At 39.6% G+C, this 19,393-nt stretch overlaps 1 protein-coding gene across 3 annotated transcripts in view; it reads left to right on the forward strand.

The window, feature by feature from the left end:
* The window catches only part of PIP4K2A (phosphatidylinositol-5-phosphate 4-kinase type 2 alpha), a 199,083-nt gene that overhangs the window by 125,252 nt on the left and 54,438 nt on the right, over window positions 1-19,393 (forward strand). For all 3 annotated transcript variants that reach the window (XM_056800125.1, XM_007504877.3, XM_001367711.4), the window contains exon 4: window positions 13,349-13,501. In XM_056800125.1, coding sequence (XP_056656103.1) covers window positions 13,349-13,501 — 153 coding nt within the window. The remainder of the gene's footprint in view (window positions 1-13,348; window positions 13,502-19,393) is intronic.

The raw sequence follows: 19,393 nt of genomic DNA on the forward strand, positions 1-19,393 counted from the left end.
GCTCCAAGTATTGCATCCAGGATTCAAGACCTTGTCAGAAAGATCTGTAGTGTGTCAGGTCATGAAAATGAACCCTTCACTGACCAAGCTTATAAAATGAGGTCAAATTGAATTAGAACAAGCCCCACCATGTTCTTGCCAACTCCAGCATTTTCCTGCTTTGCCCAGGAACCTCAAATGTTAGTCTCCTCCATCCGTCTGCCCTTTCCTAGCTTCCTCTCTCCATTTATACATAGATGCAAAATTTCATTTTCCTCCAGCATTCTGGGGCTCCTTTGGGGTGGCGGAGAGAGTAGGGGATCTCAAATAAGTGATGTGCCACCAGAAGAGGCTCCAGGGACCACTGAGATTATTTTTAGGAACTGCAGGTCCTTAGGAAAACCCCTGTTTGCTCTTCCAGTGCCCTAAGAAACTCTCTTACCCTAGATACTGACTTATGAAAGTTGTTGGAAAATCAGTCATGGGTGACTGTAAAAATAATAGCAACCGTTTATCAGGAAGTACTTCAGTGTGTCATGGATTGAAGGGTTGAGTGATCTCCATCGTGGAGGACATCACTGAGATGCAGTGTGGAATGATGCATACTTAAGAGTTAGGAAGCCTGGATTCAGATCCCATCTCTGACATTTCCTGGCTGTGGGACCCTGGACTACTCACTTTTTCTCTGAGTCCCAGGAGCTTCCTCTGGAAAGAGGGGATAATAATGCCTTTTGTAACAGCCTACCTCACAGGGTTGTTGAGAGAATAAACCAAAATGAGATAAGCTTAAGTCAAGTGTTCCCTGTCCAAAGGGAATTCAGAGTTCTGAAGTTGGCTCTTTTCAAGTGCTATAGTTTCTTTATTTTTCACCACACCGATTTTAACTGCCTATCAATCAAGTCATGTTTTACTGTATAGAAGCAGTCACTTCATTTCCTTGTAAGTGGCCTGGTTTTGTTTGCCCAACTTTCTCCTCGTGAAGATTTTATTTAGCACTGATCGTGATCATAAGCTAAAAACCAAGCAAGATACAAGTGTACTCTGCTAGAGGAGCCAGCCAGAGTTCTTGTTTTATTATGCTTGAGGAGAGACTATTCTCTCTTAAAACAAATACATTTAAGAGATTATCCAACTCAGTGAAATTATTGGCTCTGTTTTATCCTTTAGCTTCAGTGTCTCCAGATGCTGTAGCCCACAAATAGACACATTATTACTTTATTCATACCCGTTGCTTAGAATTTCCCTGAGAAAAGTTAGATATCATCCACTGAAAAACTCATAGGTATGTCTTCTCTATTTCCATGGGGAAACTCTTGGATACTCTTTCCCCCCACCCCCACCCCTTTTTGGCCAGTTTTTAAGGTGAAACAATCACTAGCCTTAAAAATTCCAATTTCTTACTTTTTCCTCTTCTGTAACTTTGCCTCCTCACACTAATTGACTCTAGTTAGTTATAATCAAAGTATACATTGAAGGAGCCCTTCATTTTTTTTAATGGCATGTCAAGGCCAAGCTTTAAAAAGTCCTTAACTCATCATTTGGTGGCTATTATTAATTGACATGCATGTATATATTATTAGTGGATTCAATTCTGACCTTAGCAAGTCCTGTAACAGGCATCTTACATCTGGACTTTTATGACATGAGAATTTGAAAAAACAAACTATTCAGCAGGCTTGCAGAACTCATAAAAAACTAGAAGGTATTTACATAGATAGGGCTGTAGTCCACAGTATTTGTCCATGAGGGAATCGGCATGTTTGAGTGAATCTAGCCTATGAGGAGATAACATGAGAAAGAAATCAGAAATCTTGACTTATACATGACAAAAGTACACAAATGAGTACTTTGGGCCTGCTCTTGCTACAAGTAAATGGACCAGTACAACAAGATCCCACCCAGCAGAACAATGCAGATGGAGGCGACTTGTGGAGGAGCTGAGAACAAGAAGGAAGAACTCATTCTCACGGTACTGATATTTTTCCTTGATTTGATTTTCTATCATCATCAATTTTGTGATCCATTTCTTGTTGTCTGTCTGATGTCCCTAGAGGCTTCCGTCTCTTTTAGATGTAAGCTCGCCTTGCCATCCCTTCTACAGGAATTGGCACTAGACCCTTGATTTTCATTGCCAAAGGGAGCTCCTGGATTAGATGGCTGCTTTTACCAAGACAGTCCAGCCCCTTTTCTGCAATTTACCATCTTAGTAAATTCCCTTGAGAGGTTAAATGCCTTGCCCATGGGTCAGCACAGCCAGTATGTGTCAGAGAAAGCACGTGAGTTCAGATATTCCCAGCTCCAAGGCCAGTTCTCTTTGCCCTCAGCTGTGCTGCCTCTCTTTAACCATCCCGCTACTGACAGCGTATCCCTTATAGCTTATCAGCGCACCAGTAGTGCTTATGCCAATTTGCTTCACTGCCCAGCTGAAAAATCCCCAAGTCAACCATCTATCCCACCATCCTTGGGATAGAGAAACTACTGTTTGTACCGGTGCAAACCCTTGAAGTGCATGTGTCAGCTTGATGTCTGGGTTACGTGTTAAGAATTCCAAACTTGGAAAAGGATTCTACTCCCTCTGGTTTCAGGCTTAAAATAGCCTCTAAACATCATCTTCTGTGGCCTGGCCTGGTTACCAGATACTCTCTTGCCCCTTGGTTTTCTAAGTTTCCCAAACAGCTTGCCCAGTTGCACTAAGCATTCAGCTTCTCCCTTAATAAATAGACTTTTCAGAATTTAAGTTAAAACTTGGGTTTCTTCTTATAGCTTTCTTATCAAGAGAATTATATAGATAAATAGGATGTTGAATTTATCAAAGTATTTGCACATTGGGAAAATATACACCTTAATAAATCCTGATTCTTTGATACTTTGATATGTTTTGTGTTTTATATCACTAGAATTTCTCCCAGTATCCCTTTATCACTCTTCCTTTCTTCTCTCAGAAGGAAAATGTGTCCATATGTACCTATAAGATATTTTTTTATATTTTATATATCCATAGTTATATATAATATTTTTAAAGAATAAAAATGGAAAAACTTAACAAAATTGAAAATTTATATATGCAATATATAATGTTACCATATCCATGAATTACCATCCTCTAAATTGGAGTAGAATGGGGATGTGTTCTCATATCTCTTCCTTGGGCAATACACAATGATTCTAAAATGACTTCTGCCATGATTTTAAAATGTCAGGATCTTATTAAATCGTTTACCTTATTGTTTGTTGTCTTGGAGAAACTATAAATTGATACACTTAGGCAAGGAGATATAGAAGAAAAGAAATCCAAGACCTTTTTTCTATCATATAAATCTTGGTTTTATTCTTATTTTTAAAAATTTTAATATATTTTGGTTTTTTAAATCACCTTTATTTCTCTCCTCTCCACTACCCAAATAGCTATTGACTTTTTAACAGAAAATAAAAATTAAGGAGAAGGTAAACTGTTTAGCAAAATTAGCTAACACAGTAAACAAGTTTAAAAGTTGTACAGATGGGGCAGTGAAATGGTTCAGTTAATAGAGAGCCAGATCTAGAGATGGGAAGTCCTGGCTCCAAATCTAGCCTCAGATACTTCCTAGCTGTGTGACTCTGGGCAAGTCATTTAACCCCCATTGCCTAGCCTTTACTCTTTTTCTTTCTTGGGACCAATACTTAGCATTGATTCTAAGGTGGAAGGTAATGGTTTTTTTTTAACTTGTGTACAATAGTGTTCCTCACCCATAGTCTCCCCATTCTGCAAAAGGAAGGAGGTGAATTCTCCTCTATCTTCTTCAAGTAAAAGCTAGGTCATTCTAATTACACTGTTCAACTCCTCCTTCACCTTTCTCTTTATTCTTTATGTTCATTTTTTTCTTATTGTGAACCATATTACATTACATTCATGTATCAGGTTTTTGAGTCCCCCGAACTGTGGTTGTTGACTCTGACTCCTTTGTTATTTTCAGGTGGTCAGGACCATGGAGAAGCTGGTGATCAAAGTAGCATCCTCTCTAGAATTCAGGACCACTTAGCTACCTTAGCCACCCTTCCTGGAAGTCTAGGTGCGAGTTTCTGTACCCTTCCTCCAACATAAAAAGAGCAGGCTACGGGGTCGTTATCCGGGGGGATGGCCAGCCAGCCGAGGGAAATGGAAATCTTCTTGAAGACCCTCTGCATGGGGATTCCTTCCAAGAGGCACGGAGAAGTGTGCCGCCATAACCTGATGGTGTAGGATGTGGTATTAGTGCTGAAACCTGTGGCTTCCTTCTAAAGGACCCTTGGGAGAGTGGGAAGCCCGGGGAAACCTCCAGCCGAACCTCGGCTGCAGATGGATCCTATGAAGTAAACCCTGGCTCAGCAACATATGGTGGTTTCTCTGAGCCCCTGCTCTGCAAGCACACATCTGTTTCCACCATATCCTCCAGGGATGGCAGCTTCCCCTCCCTCCCCCTTCACAGAGGAACGAAGAAAAGTGATGAGCACACTTAGAGTGATTCACCGATTTATTTGTATACATGTAAATAAAAGTGTAAATAAAGGAAGGATTCTGTATTTCATTGTGTTTGCTGCCACCACGGCGCTCTTGGTGGATGTTCCTCTGTAGGCTTTATTCGGCGCTCTTGCAGACGTCAAGGTTTGGTCCTCGGCCAGCTGGCAGCTCATCTAAATTGTTATTAAGATGTGTTTGTTGTAATAGAGAAAAAGAAAATGTGTATTTAAAAGCCGTTGTATGTGTCAAGACACAGGGCAGTGCAGCCCACTTATTTACCTGGGGCAGACCCCCCCCCCCCCCCGGAGGAAGCCCACCTCTCACCCCCGAGCATCTGGCTTGCCAGGGTCTTCTCGTCTTGTCCCCAGCCAGCCAGCATTGGCTCCATGCTGTGGTGCCTGTTTGACACGTAGGGAACGTGCGAAACGTACCTGTTTATTGAATGTCTTGTTCATTTTTACGAGAAAAATAAGCCACCTCGTGAAATTTAGCCTTTTGTTTTTAGAGGTGAGTAGAGCGTTCCTAGATTGTTCCTAAGTAGCCATGATGTGCCCGTCTTCCTTCCCTTGTAAAGAGATCTTCTTCTTTCTTGCTTCTGTGATGCTGAACGCATCTGGAACCCATGAAATGCTATTTCCTTCTGACTTAGGAGCCCTCCTCATCTCTCCTCCATTCTTCCCAGTGCCCCGAGGCATCCATCCCTCCGCCCCTGAGCCCAGAGAAGGAATCCTTTCATGGGGCTGGCGCCTCTCGAGGCCACCGCGAGATGTCTTGGAAGGACGTTAGGCCCAAAGAACTTCAGCAGGAACCAGAAAGGCCAATGCTTCACCAGCGGTGATGTGGACGTTGGAGTTTCAGGGTCTTTCTGTCCGGCACCCTCATTTTAAAGGGGAGCATTCCAGGAGGGGGATTCATGGTTAGGATGCCAATGGACCACAGACATCTTGATCTTATGTCGTAAATTCTCTCTGTGATCTTCAGAAGTAAATGTGGTCCGGACGAAATACATCCGGGCTAAGAGATGGAGCTCTGGGCAGAAGAGGCGTCCTAACGCACACCTCGTCCTGTCTCCTCTGGCTCTCCAGCTTGGTACGGAATAAAGCAAGGGCTTTAAAAATGGAGATGCCTCCTCTGGGGCCTGATCATGGCAGGGAGAAGATGCTGGTTGGCTCTGAAAACGCGCAGCCGGTGCCCGGTGGCTTTTGCAATGCTGTGGTCCTGGCGAGGGACTCCGTTCTGAGGACCCGCTTGGTGGCTGGCTTTTTTGCCTGCATAGACTATTCATAAAACTCAATGGCAAGTACAAGATCTTTGTTCAGTGACCATAACCACCAGAGGCATTGAATCCTATCAGCCAAGATCAAAAATCAAGAGTTAGAAGGTTCCTTAACAGCCTAAAAGGTGCCTCACCCAAGTCCCATATAGAGTGGTGGACTTAGAATCAGGAAGAGCTGGATTTGAATTGGTTACTTGACCCTGAGCAAGTCATGTGACCCATTGGCCTCCCTTTCCTTATCTATAAAATGGGGAGAACAATAGCGCCTACCTGGCAGAGTTATTATGCGGATCAAATGAGAAAATCATTGTCAAGCATTTAGCACAATGCCTGACATAACTGTTAGCTATTATTACTATTATTCAGATTCTGATTTAAAATCTAGTGCCTTTTCTTTTGCATGATGATTCCTCTGTTCTCACTGTAAATGAACCCCAAAAAAGAAAAGAAATTGGAGGTAGATAGGATGGCCCATGGTTTCTCCTTGGGAAAGATTTGTTTTTTTCATGTCCAAAGGGCAGTCAGTAGGAATCATGGAAGCAATGGGATATTTGATTACTTTTTTGAAATTTTATTTAATTAAGAAAAATTTTCCATGGTTACCGTGAGTCATGTTCTCTCTCCCCTCTTCCCACCCCCTCCCCATAGCCAACGCACAATTCCACTGCGTTTTACATGTCATTGATTTGATTACTTTTTCATTTGCAGGGCTCATGACAAGCATTTGAAAGTAGATTTCTTTGAGATAATGAGAATTTAACTAAAAATATTTGTTCTGGAGGATATTTTAGAAGATAACTTTGAAACACTGAAAGTGAGAATGGTGGTGCCTTCAACAAAAATAGAGAAGCTTGAGTTTAAACGGGAAGTTAATGAATTCTATGAGAGACATTGAGTCTGAGATCTATCTCTAGGACAGCCAGTTGAAAATGTATGCCTAGAGTACTACAGAGACTAGAGCTAGACGGAGAGATCTGGAAGGCATCTGCCTAGAAATGAGAGTCCATGGCAGCTGGCGAGCTCCCCCAAAGAACAGAAGAGACAGGAGAGCGCCCTGGAGATGCCCACCCTTGTGGATAACGGTCCCACAAAGGAGTCCAGGGACTGGCTAGCCAGGAGGCAGGAGAACCAGTAGAAAGTAGTATGATGGAAACCCGGGGAGGGAGAGGGTGTGCCCTGGTCCGCAGGGCCACGTGCTCGGCCGTAAAATGAGATGTAGTTTACACAGTTGTCGTGAAGACGAGCACTTTGTAAACAGAAAGCAGTGTGTGGCTGTAAGCCGCCACGATGAGGAGGATAACCTGTAAGTTGGAGAAGCAAGTGGGCAGCTACGTGATGTAGTGGATAGAGTGCCAAGCCTGGAGTGAGCTAGCTGTGGGACCCTGTTGACCTCCAGTATCTTTGCCAAAAAAAACCCAAATGGGGTCGTGAAGAGCCGAAGAGTACGAAAGGATGGAACAGCAACGGAGAGAATAAGCAAGGTTTTCTGACGGAACGTGGATACCCGCTTAGGGAAGCCTTGGCCCGCTGTAGCTCCTGGCGTGCCTGCCAAAGGCCTTCTTTGTTGTATTGACCCTAATGGGGGGGGGCGCTTTGGGCTTGGCACCCCACTAACGGGATTATGGAATGCTTTCTGGACAGCCCCCCCAGGACTGCTCTGCCTGAAAGATACGCCCACTCGTGGTCTGCTCCAGCTTCCTCCCTCACACCAAAGAGGCTGGGCGACTGTGCCGGATTGCATTGCTAATGGCTCGCCCGGGGCTTCTTGCCTCCAGCGGGTGTTTGTTAAGAATGAGGTTGCCCCGTCCTCCTCTCCCGTTCTTTGCCCCTGTGGTCTTAGGAAGATGGCGCTGCTCACTTACTGCTTCCTGTATACCTGGCCCTGTGAGGCTCCTGTTCTGAGTGCCTCTTTGGGAAAGGAACCGGAGGCTAACAGCGTTCTAAGCACGCTTCTCCTTGGTCTGCAGGGATCATGCCGTCCTCACACAGGCACCTGCCTAAAAATTGGGCCACCTGACCGGGCTCTCCAGGAAGGGGGCGGTTTTTTTTAATCTAGATAATTATCTGAATGAGGAAACACTTCCTATATCCTGACAAATCCGCACATCCCCTTTGGGGAAATTTGCCTTTTGCCCCAAATGTGAGGAGCCGCCTGCGTTGGTGGACAAATGCAGTTTTCAAATGGAGGCAAGAGGAAGACTCAATGTGTCCCCGGTTAGTACAAGTAACCGTGCAGTCTTCTGTTATTGCACTTTCGCCCCTCCCCCCTTCTCTTACACCCATGACCAGTGTCTAAGCCCTTCCCTCAGCATCTGTACTTCAAGAAATACACAATGCTTCAAATGTGTTTTGTGACTGCCCGTTTTATCAAGACAAGCACAAATATGTGTCAATTCATCAGTTTTTCCCAAGCGCGTTTTTTTTTTTTGTTCTGTAGTGCTGAGCATGTCTAGAGGAAAGTGAATAGAATATCTGGAGTCCAAAGAGTAGTTACGTATGCGCATATCTCAATATGTCAAACCGATATTTGTACATGCAGTCAACAAACAGTCGACAAATACTTATTAAGCATTTGCTGTGCATCAAGCACTTTATAATGCTGCTTCTTCAATATTAGGTCTGTCCGCTTGACAGTATTTGTTTTCCTTGATTCAGGAAAAGAACTGAATTTGTTGATTTTTTAAAAATCCTTTAAGATAATAATGGTAGCAAGAAAATGACCTATTTTGTCCTCGTGGAGGTAGTCAGAGTATACCATAGAATATATAAGTAATTACAAACTTCAGAAATGATCCCAATGATGCCTATTTTGAGGGGGGAAAGTATTAAATTAAATGCAATTAGCAATTACCTTGTCCTTAATAACCAGTTTCAGGAATGTTTTTGATGCTGGTGATCTAATTCTAACTACATGTCTCTTTCCAAATGAGTTTACCCTGCAGATCATAGGAAGTTAGTGAAAAGTGATTAGATTGTTAGGCATGCTGCTGCCGAAACCTCTACCTAGAGAGAGCAGAGTTGACTAATGTCTGAATGAGCAACTAAGGCCTCTCCCCAGTAATAATGTTGAAGGAAAAAGATTCTTTTTTAATACAAAAAAGGTGTACTCTGTGTTAATTCCATACATACCAGTCCTAAAATAACTTCATTTTAGATTAAAGTCTGTAAAAATATTTTCAACTAGCATCATCCAGAATTCACATTCCTTATCATTGGAACTGATGACAGATGGTGTATTATTTATTTTACTTAATACAATTCAGTAAGATCCAACTTGCAAAAGTAATATTGGGCCCTACCCTCTCTTTTCCATCAATAACCCTTCTTAATCAAGCTGTCAGTTAGCATTGAACCTATCAGATTTAGTATATCGTTCTTGTTATATAACTAGTTGACTGATAGTCAGTTCACAAGTGATAGGGAATATATGAATTCTGGATGGTGCCAGTCATTATTCCTTGTCTGAAGAAGAAACTAGAGCAACTAAAGATACCTCAGAATCTTCAAAGGAAAGCTTTTCTATTCCTTCACTGCCTCATAACTAATTAGAAAGGGAATGAATCTCCAATTTGGAGCCAATAAATTCCAAATGGAAAAATATCTTAGCATTTTGAACAGTACCATAGCAGTTTTCCTCTCTACAGTGTATGTTTTGTTTCTGTCACAGAGCCATGATATTGAATATAATGTTATATTATGGCTTTTGGTATATTGAGTATAAATTATATATTGCAGAATGAATTATTTATATTGTATTATAGCTGAAAAATAACTCAAGACCTTTGTGTTAAGAAAGGTAAGCTTCAATATCATTAGAGTTGATTAAACTCAAGTTATTCTATATTTTTCCAAGAAGTTATTATTATTATAAAGTAATGTTTGCAAGTTTTTCTTTCCAGTTCATATGATTTTTATAATTTGCTTTGTTCAAGTTTTTATTTTATAATTCTTAGATTTCTTATTTAGCATTGTTTTCTGCAGATTAATATTTGGAAAAATGAGAAACTGTTTTCATGATTCCTTTAACAAAGACCAATAATTTTGCTAGCTTTTAAATCCCAGTAAATGAATTAAAATATATACTTTGTTTTCTTTCGCTTTGTGCAAGAGATTTGCTGAGATAACCAATATAATTGAAAATTAATCCCCCATTAATATCATCTTTTTTCATACTGAACTACATACTAAAGCTACTCAGTCAAGTTGATGAATTTCATCTACCTTGAGAATAGTTTTAAAGTCAGTGGCAATTACATTGATTTTTCCCCCCTCTTTACAAAGTTTTATAATATGATAAAGAAAAGCAAATACAGGTAACAGTCAGTCTTATTTCTCAGAATTTAACAGGTATGTCTGACCATGTTTAAATGAGGAGTCTCTTTCTCACAGTTGAATTGTGTTGCCACTTTTGCTGCAGTGTTTGTCTGAAAGAAGATATGAACATATAATAATTCATTAGTAAGGGACAAGCCTCTTAGGTCTAAGAAACTGCCCTTTTATTGTACAAGATAAGCTTGCATCCTGTTGATGGTATCAAGGAAGGAAAGAGAATAATTATGAGGATAGAGAGATTTAACACATGCTTGAAAGAAACAAAAACAGCCTATTATTTAAAAGATTTCTTATTTCTTGGGGGGGGGGGGCTGCTTTGCTAAAGAGATACTTGTTTATTGATCCAGAATCCAGGTTCCTTAAGGCTTTGTAAGTAAGCATTTAAGGTAAGCCCATTTGGCTTACCTTGATTCTTACAGTAGAAGGCATGGTAAAACAATAGAAAAACAAAAGTTAAAAAGAGCACCCGCCATACGCTAAAGGACAAAATGAACTCCAAGACGCTACAGCAGCGGTGTGAAACTAAAGAGAAAGAGGACTATATATGGTGACTTAGAAAACCACATACTAATATCGTCTATATTCTGTTGTTATTCTGTTATTTATTTATTTATTCTGTTAAGTATTTCCTAATTACATTTTAATGTGGTAGAGAACCAACTTAAGCTAACTTTATACATTTAATTTTCATGCTAGCAGATCACTGAGCCAGACTTAGTGAGAGGAATAAGATGGCAGGGGATGGTTTCCTGTAAATCTTAGACTGGTTAGGAGGTGAGATTGAAAGCCACGGGTCCTGGTTGGGGGAGTTGATGGCAAAGGAGAAGAAGCACTGACATCCATTCAAGCCCATGTCAGATGTACCGAACCTACCTGTACAAGTGGGCCAATCACTTAATCTTAGGAGGCCTTGGATTCATCTGTAAAGTGAGGTTGGACAGAATAGCCTCTGAAGTCTCTCCCAGCTCCAGGTCTAGGTTTGTGAGTTAGGTTTTGCCACAGATGGGGCTCAGGGAAGCCCTGGGGTTCTCTGTTCCAGTGTGTTCAGAGTTCTTCGTACAGCCAGGAGGGGAACTAGAAGGGATATGTTGCTTCTCAGCCCTGGTCCTGTCCTTATTTCCTCCATCTTTTCTGATTTCTCTTGTTTCCTCACAGTCTTATCATTTTATGTTAAGATTAAACTTAGTTTCTCTGCTAAAAGTATTATATTTTATGAGGTTTATTAAAGATTAAGAAATAAAATACAAAATAAGAAAGCATGTGCCTAGGAGGGCCGAAAGGCTCATTCAATTTCACTTAGACTACATCTTGAGAGACGCGTGTGCTTGGAAGCGGAAGCAGGGAGAGAGCGCAAGTAGGCGGAGAGCCCCTTTAAATAATAATTTGTGATCTCACACTCAGGTGAGATTCAGGGAAATTATAGGGCAATCTGGGAACTAGCAAGGACTTCTGGAGATTGAAGTCTGGGGTTCAGATCTCCATTTTACATTTACCACTACATTTCAGCACACACAGTCAGGCTGGTACATGCTGAAACACCGCTACAATGTGAGAGCATTTCAGGATGCCAGATATATAAATTTGAAGACTATATCATCAGCCCCACTTGGTGACACATAGTCATCTTGCGTTTGAAAGCAGTCAGTTGCCTCACTGCCAAAGCAGATAGTAGTCCAAGTTTAGATAGATGGTCTTCTGAGTGCCACCTGTTCTTGCCTTTTGTTTTCAGTTCTTGAAAGCCTTTCTGACCTGTGACAGATGCTCTGTTCTTAGGCTTTCTTAGGCTTCTTTATGTTCCATCCTCCCCCTTGTATCTGCCATGCCAAGCCTTCCTCTTCTTATCCATTTCTTGCACTTTTTTTCTTTATTTGTTAATCATAAGAATATATATATAGTAGCTCACTTTTTATAGCACTTCAAGTTTACAAGGTACTTACTCACAGCAGCTTCCTTGGAGGAAAATATTACAATTATTATGACCATTTTTGATTTGCTGAAGGTCACAGAGCTGAGAAATCAAAGGAATGGAATTCAAAGCTAGGACTTATCCCTAAAAGTTATGCACTCTTTCCCCTACATTGTTTTTCTCCCATTCCCTATGCCACTCATCCTGGCTGCCTTCTCTAGTATACCCAGCCCCTAACACAGTACCTGTCACATGGTAGGCACAAAATAAATGCTCATTAGCTTATTGCTGCTTTGGGGTGGGGAGGAGAGTAATATAGTAAATATGCTGATATGCTGGACTGGAAGTCAGGAAGACTTGGGTTCAAATCCATTCTGTCTCAGAATTAAACAAGTTAACAAGTTGTTAACTTATCCCGGGTAACTAATTTAAACCCTCTCTGCCTCAGTATCCTCATCTATAAAATGAAAGACTGAGATTTGTTGCCTTTAAGACCCCTTCTAGCCTAGCCTCTCAGACCCTCAGCTTCCTCCTCTGTAAATTAAGAGGATTGTATTAGACTTGAACAGTCTTTGAATCTATGACACCTGGGGAATGATGCCTACTCATACTACTAATCATTCAGCAAACATTTTTGATGTACCTACTATGTACCAGGCACTGTGCTAAGTACTAGGAACATCAGTCATCTATCAGTAAGTTAGAATGTATTGTTAATGGATTTTTCTTTTGACAGAATTTTTTCACAGAAAACTACAAAAGCACTTTAAAAATAATTTGTAATCGAAGCTAGAATTTTTAGCTTGTAAATTCCGGTAATAATCCCACCTTTTAAGATGTCATTGAACGTCTTTGTCAGCCTCTGGAGTAGTCCTGTTAAATCATAAACTTCTAATAAAATCACAGAAAGAGTTAGATTGACCTCTAACATACCTTCCAATTCTTCTTATGATCATCATATTTTGTAGAAAAGATGAATATAATATCACTGTCATTATTTGACATTCCATTTTCAAGATACATCACTGTTTTACGTAGTCATCCTCTCTTTGGGGGAAAAAAAATCCCACTTAGCTCTAACCTCCATTTTACAAATAATGAAATAGAATTAGAGCAGACAAGTGGCTCCTTCCAAGTTGTAACAGAGCCAGTGTTTTTTTTTTTTTTAATGTTTCTGCTTTTGAGTTCCCCATCTGCTGTCTAGACCATTGAATCAATTCTATCAGGCATAAGCACTAAGCCATTGCTCAGTGATCAGTATGTAAAAAGACAATATTGAAAAGTAAATAGTCAATCACTATTGTTTTGACTATAGATGGAAATTTCAGTAGAACCAGTGAATCTGACCCAGCTTTCCTTTTTTTTGCTACTGGAACAGAATTCCTTGACCAGAAGTGCACCACTTCCGAATGACTCCCAGGCACGCAGTGGAGCACGATTTCATACTTCCTATGACAAAAGATACGTCATCAAAACAATTACAAGTGAAGATGTGGCTGAAATGCATAACATTCTCAAGAAGTACCACCAGGTAATTTTCCCTTTCTTTCCCTCTTTATGTGGAAGTCTGAGGGTAGTTATACATTTAAAGCTGAAGACTTAATTATATAATAGCCAGAAAATAATTCAGTAAAGTCAAATATGACATATAAATCTTCTTTCGTCAGAAAGTGAATAGGTTTCTTAAGATTAATATTAACTCTTCCCCTATTGTTGGGATCTAACATGTAGGATTACTTATACCATAAAGAGTAGTGTTTTATATTTATGTAATAGCCTTCACCAGAGTATCTTGGTACCTAATATCAGTAAAACTTCACCAGCCTTACAATGGCCAATACTCACCAGCCAAAGGGCTTCTGAATCATTAGAGGAATTTCTGTCAATGCTTGTCCCTTTTATTTTCATTGGAATATTCTCCCTATGTGCCATACATTCACCAGTTCACATCCTAAAGGTGAAATAATCACCCTAAACTTCAATCATTCCAGCTTCAACCTCAGAAGAGGTACTCTAAGGTTAACTGATGCTGCCAGAGGTTGTGTTGGCATTTATGTTTTTTCTTTTTCTCCTATTCCTAATCCACCTAAAATACGAGATGTTTCCCTACTGGAAAGGTCTTTGGAGTGGGGAACATCAACCTAGACATCACCCTCTGCCTCTTCTCCCTTTCAATTTCCAGTGTCCTTTTTATGTCCCACATTGACTCACCTCTGAAAGAACCCAAGAATGAAGCTAGATGCATCAATTCAAGAGCACTCATCTCTGCTTCTCTAAACACAAACAAAATATAGTAGACTTCACAAAAGCATTGAATGGAAATTAGAAAATGCAATGTCATTAAAGGCCCCCTTTTTGTGCTAATACAAAATGTTTTATCTTTTTATGAAACAGTAGGGACAGTCAGGATACCCTAGTTTTGTTTTGTTTACTAAAAGGTGGTGGGATTTCTAAAAGAAAATAGGTTAAACTAACAAGGGCAAGGTGAGAATGAGCCATCCCAACTGTTTTGAAAAGTGTCGGTCTTTTACAGATAAAACACTTAACACCTTTCAAGCAAAATGTGACTTGAGGCTTGGATATCAACATCTTGGTGACAATTCAAGTTTAAAACTTTCTGCCCTTGTAATTGTCATAGTAGTATACACTTATCTGGTTTATGCCTTCTCTAGATTAGAAGGAAATAACTAAGTATTTTGCTCTAAAAAGCCTTTCTCTTAAAACTCCTATAAATTCTATTTAGTGACTAAGGCTTTGTCTATGCAATGTCCAAACAGCAGTTGAAAAAGGAAAATTTGGGTCAGTTGTTTAGTTTTGCCCACAGCCTTTTTGGTGACCTTTTCCCCCTGAATTGATTGATTTTTTTCCCCCCTCACTTAATTGCATGAATCTCCTGTATGCTTTGGTGTCATAAAAATACAAGCTTCATTAAGGGGCACTAGAGACAGTATCAATAAGAACTTGAAAGCATGTTTTTGAGGGTAAGTTACAATGTGCATTTAAGTTGACTGTTTCAAAAGCATTTTTTAAGAAAATGTAACTTTAGGAAGAGTAAATCTGAAATTGCTTTCCTTTCAGAATTTTCAAATTGGCAAAACTCTTTTGTAACCTGAAAATCTTCTTTTGTCCTAAGTTTCTTGTCTGGGAATTAAATAGTGTTTTTTTTTTACCACCCTTTAAATGTGGAAAGTATAGTTAATTACCTGAAATTTCTATTCATCTTTTGAAAAAATTTAGAATTAATACCCCACTCTTTGAAGGTATGCCTTCAATATGAATATAACACAGTCAACCTTTATTAAGGATCTACCTTTTGGCAAGCACACCAGTGATACAGAGAAAACAACTAGAGTTTTTATCTTCAAGGAGTTTAAATCCTCTTGGAGGGATGCAATATTCATAAAGAAACACATTGAGGGAAAAAGAGTGTATACCTAGTATAAGGATACTCCCTCTATTAGTGCAAATCCATCACCACTCTGTAATTTATGGTCTTAAGAGAGCTGCCTGGAGCACTGAGACATTAAGTCATTTGTCTAGGGTACAGTTTGTGTTAGGGATGAGCCTTCTGAGCTGAGGCCAGTTCTCCCTCTGGTAGCCCATACTGCCTCACAGACACCCCAATGAAAAATCCATTGATGTGGAGACTGCAGCCCATCCATGCTTTCTCAGCCTTTGAAACTATTGTCTGTTTCAGAGATCCTTCACAGAGAATTCAAAGAGCTGGAAGCCTTCTTATGAATTTCTTTACATTTCATAGGTGCCAATACTACATTCTCGTTGTCTTTCTGCAAACTTGGTCTCTTACCTATGCCTAATCTTCATCTTTTTCCAGCCATGTTTCTTCAGTGATATTCCATACATCATTCTTTTGGGCTAGTCATTCCTGGGAGATCACTGGTCATCTCTTCATTGCTCTTTGGTGCACCCACAACATGGAATGCTCATTGTTGATGAAATTCTGTTAATTCAGAGCCATACATCATCATTGTATGAACATTTGTTTTGAAAAGATGAGTTTTGGTGACCAGTTATAGCCCATGTTTATTACAAATATTGTGGAACTTCCCAAATGCAATCCAGGCTGTTCTCTTCCTAGTCTTTGATTCTGGGCTCAACCACTTATCCATCTGCCAGAAATATCTCAGATGTATGTATAGAATCTATTTTTATGTCATAGCCCAATCAATAGGCATCTTTTCATCCATTTACCCTTAGGATTGTTAGGATGATCTCTTTTGAATGGTCATAGATTCCATTAAGGATCTTGTTTGATAATCCCTCACTCAATTTGTGACCATCCTGGGACTTTGATAAAATGAGTATGATATCCTTCCCAAGAAGGTCAAAGCTTCCACACTGACCAATAGTAGGATCAGCTCTGAGAACATTCCAGCCCAGGTTAGTCCCCCCCAAAAAGTAAAGTGAAACAAAATAAGATAAAACTGTCCTAGTCAACTAACTGCCTTTTTTAAACTTTTGAGTTCCAAATTCTCTCTTTTCCTCCTTGAGAAAACAAACACTTGGATTTCAGTTATGTATGTGATGTCTTGCAAAATGTGTTTCTATACTAGCCATATTGCCAAAGAAAATGCACTAATAACAAAATAATAAAAATAAAGAATACCCCCCCAAAATAGATGTGCTTCAATCTGCATTCAAAGTTCATCAATTCTCCCTCTAAGGTGGATAGTATTTTTCAACATGGATTCTTTGGAATTTTCTTTGATCATTGCTTTGTTTGAAGTGATGGCTTCCTGGTCCCCTGAATAGTGGCTAGAAGACCACTGCACACAGTCTTGATTAGAGTAGCTAATCTTTCACATTTGATCATCATTATAATATTGTTGTTGCTGTGTATAATATTCTCGGTTCTGCCTGCTTCACTTTTCATGAGTTCATATGAATCTTCCCAGGTTTTTCTGAAACCATCCTGCTCATTTTTTGAAAGAAACAGATTCTTTCCCCTCTTTCAGAACTTCTTTTGGGGGCAGCTGGGTGGCTCAATGATTGAGAGCCAGGCCCAAAGATGGGAGGTCCTGAGTTCAAATCTGGCCCCACTTTCTAGCCAAATGTTTCAACCCCCATTGCCTAGCCCTTACCACTCTTCTACCTTGAACCCATTGGGTCCAAGACAGAAGGTAAGGGTTTAAAATAATTCTCTTTGGGGTATAGACATAGTAGTGATGTTGCTGTGTTCAAGGAGCTGCACAGTTTTGTAGTCCTTTAAATATAGTTCCTAATTGTCCTTCAGAATGGTTAGACTAAATTTCAATTTTACCAGCAGTGCTAGCACCCCAATTTTCCCCCATCTCCATAATTTTCCTTTTCTATCATGCTAGCCAATGTGGCACCCCAGATTTATTTTAATTTGCATTTCTCTACTCAGTAATGATTTAGAGCATTTTTTCACATGACTTGATGGCTTCCATTTCTTCATCTGAATACTGCCTGTTCATATCCTATGACTTTTAATCAACTATTGAATGGCTCTTATTTTTATAAATTTGGCTTAATTCTTTATATATTTGGGAAATGAGGTCTTTATCAGAGAAACTTACTGCAAAAACATTTTCCCAGTTTCCTGTTTTCCTTTTAATTGTGACCTTATCTTGGTATATGATTTGAGATAATGACTGTGTTACTGTAGAAAGATGATTTGCTATAAAAATTGTTTATCAAAGCTTGCTTGTTTCTTGTATTTTCATCAACAGTATCCTTGATATTCATACAAGTCATTCTCAAATTTTATATAAATGAAGAAGCAGGCAGAGTAGTTTTTTTATGTTCTCTCAGTCACTCTTTTGTACATTAAGAGCACCCATGACTTTTTTCCCTGTTATTTGAGTATTTCCCCCTATCTCAAATATATTTTTCTTTGTTTCATCAAAAGCAGGGAGATCTTATTCTGTAGTCTGAACTTGTTCTATACCTGGATTTCAGTGTAATTGGTTTCTTTTTTTGAATCCTATTTATTTTACTTCAGTCTTTTAAAAATATTATTCTGAAAAGGGTTCCTGAGGCTTCACTAAGATTGTCAGAGGAGATCATAACACAAAAAAAGGTTAAAAACCCCTGCTATAAAGCAGTCTCTCGGGGCTTTCAAAATTTTGTTGCTCCCAGCATGGATATCCTCAGCATGTATTTGGTCTCCTCCAGCTGCTCTTCTCAATTTTATCTTCCTAAGCTTCAGTTCTACTTCTTTTCACATACAACATCAAGGACTGGCTTGTTAGGGTTCAAATGTTGCTACTATTACTACTGATGAAAGAAAAAGTTGTTACAGACACTAGAAAATTTATTCCGTTTTACATCTTTTCCCATATCTACCTCTGCATTGAAGTTACTGAGTAGCAAAGCAAATTTTGACTTGGTTTTGAATACATTGTTAAATTCTTTATAGAATTTCTCTTCATCTTCTACAGTAGATATTGGCATATAAACTGCAATTCTCTCTATGGTGATCTTTTTGCTTGTGATCAACAAAATCGGGTCCTCAGAAGCAATGTGACTTAGTGGATAGAGAAGCAGCTTTGGAGTCAGAAATCCCCATCTGACACAAACTGGCTATTAAGTTGTAGAGAAGGTGCTGCCCTAAATTGGTACAGGGAGTTTTCTTACCAGGGAATTCCCTATTCCATTGAAATCACAGATCCAATCCCTATGCCTAGTCTCTGTCTATAGGAACACTCTAAAACAAGATGATTATGTCTCATGAAATATTACATCTTTTTTTCTTTGGATGCCTGATGAAACCAATTCTACCAACTCCCTTGCTTGATATTTAAGTCATCCTTCCATTTAACTGTTCTCCCCCCCCCCCTTTTTTTTGTCTTCTGGATCTGTTATAAGTATTACTATAGTTTGAGTCTTCCAATAGAGAGACAATTCACTGGTAATTGTATTAAAAACAACTCACATTTAAATAGCCCAGAATCAAATATAGAGGTAGACTAAAAACCTGGATTCTTAGCAATCTCTGCTCCTTTTTTAACTGCTATCTCTGTGAAGCACCATGGGGCATGTGGAACCAAGAACCATTTTATATTTTTGTTTGTTTGTTTCATAGATTTTCTGAGAGGCAGAGGGTTTAATGGCCTGAGAGTACACCTTAGAGCCATCAAAACTTGGGTTCTAGTATTGCCTCTGACACATAACATCCACGAACAAGTTACTTAACCACTCAGTGCTCAAGACAACTCTCTAAAATTGTGAGTTGCAACATGGTACTGATCCCAAAGCCAGGCAGGTCAAAAACAAAGAAAGAAAACTATAGACCAATCTCCCTAATGAATATAGACACAAAAATCTTAAATAGGATACTAGCAAAAAGACTCCAGCAAGTCATCACAAGGGTCATCCACTATGACCAGGCAGGATTCATACCAGGAATACAAGGATGGTTCAATATTAGGAAAACCAT

Source organism: Monodelphis domestica, chromosome 5 (assembly GCF_027887165.1).
Source record: "Monodelphis domestica isolate mMonDom1 chromosome 5, mMonDom1.pri, whole genome shotgun sequence".
In the NCBI taxonomy this organism is placed as follows: Eukaryota; Metazoa; Chordata; class Mammalia; order Didelphimorphia; family Didelphidae; genus Monodelphis; species Monodelphis domestica.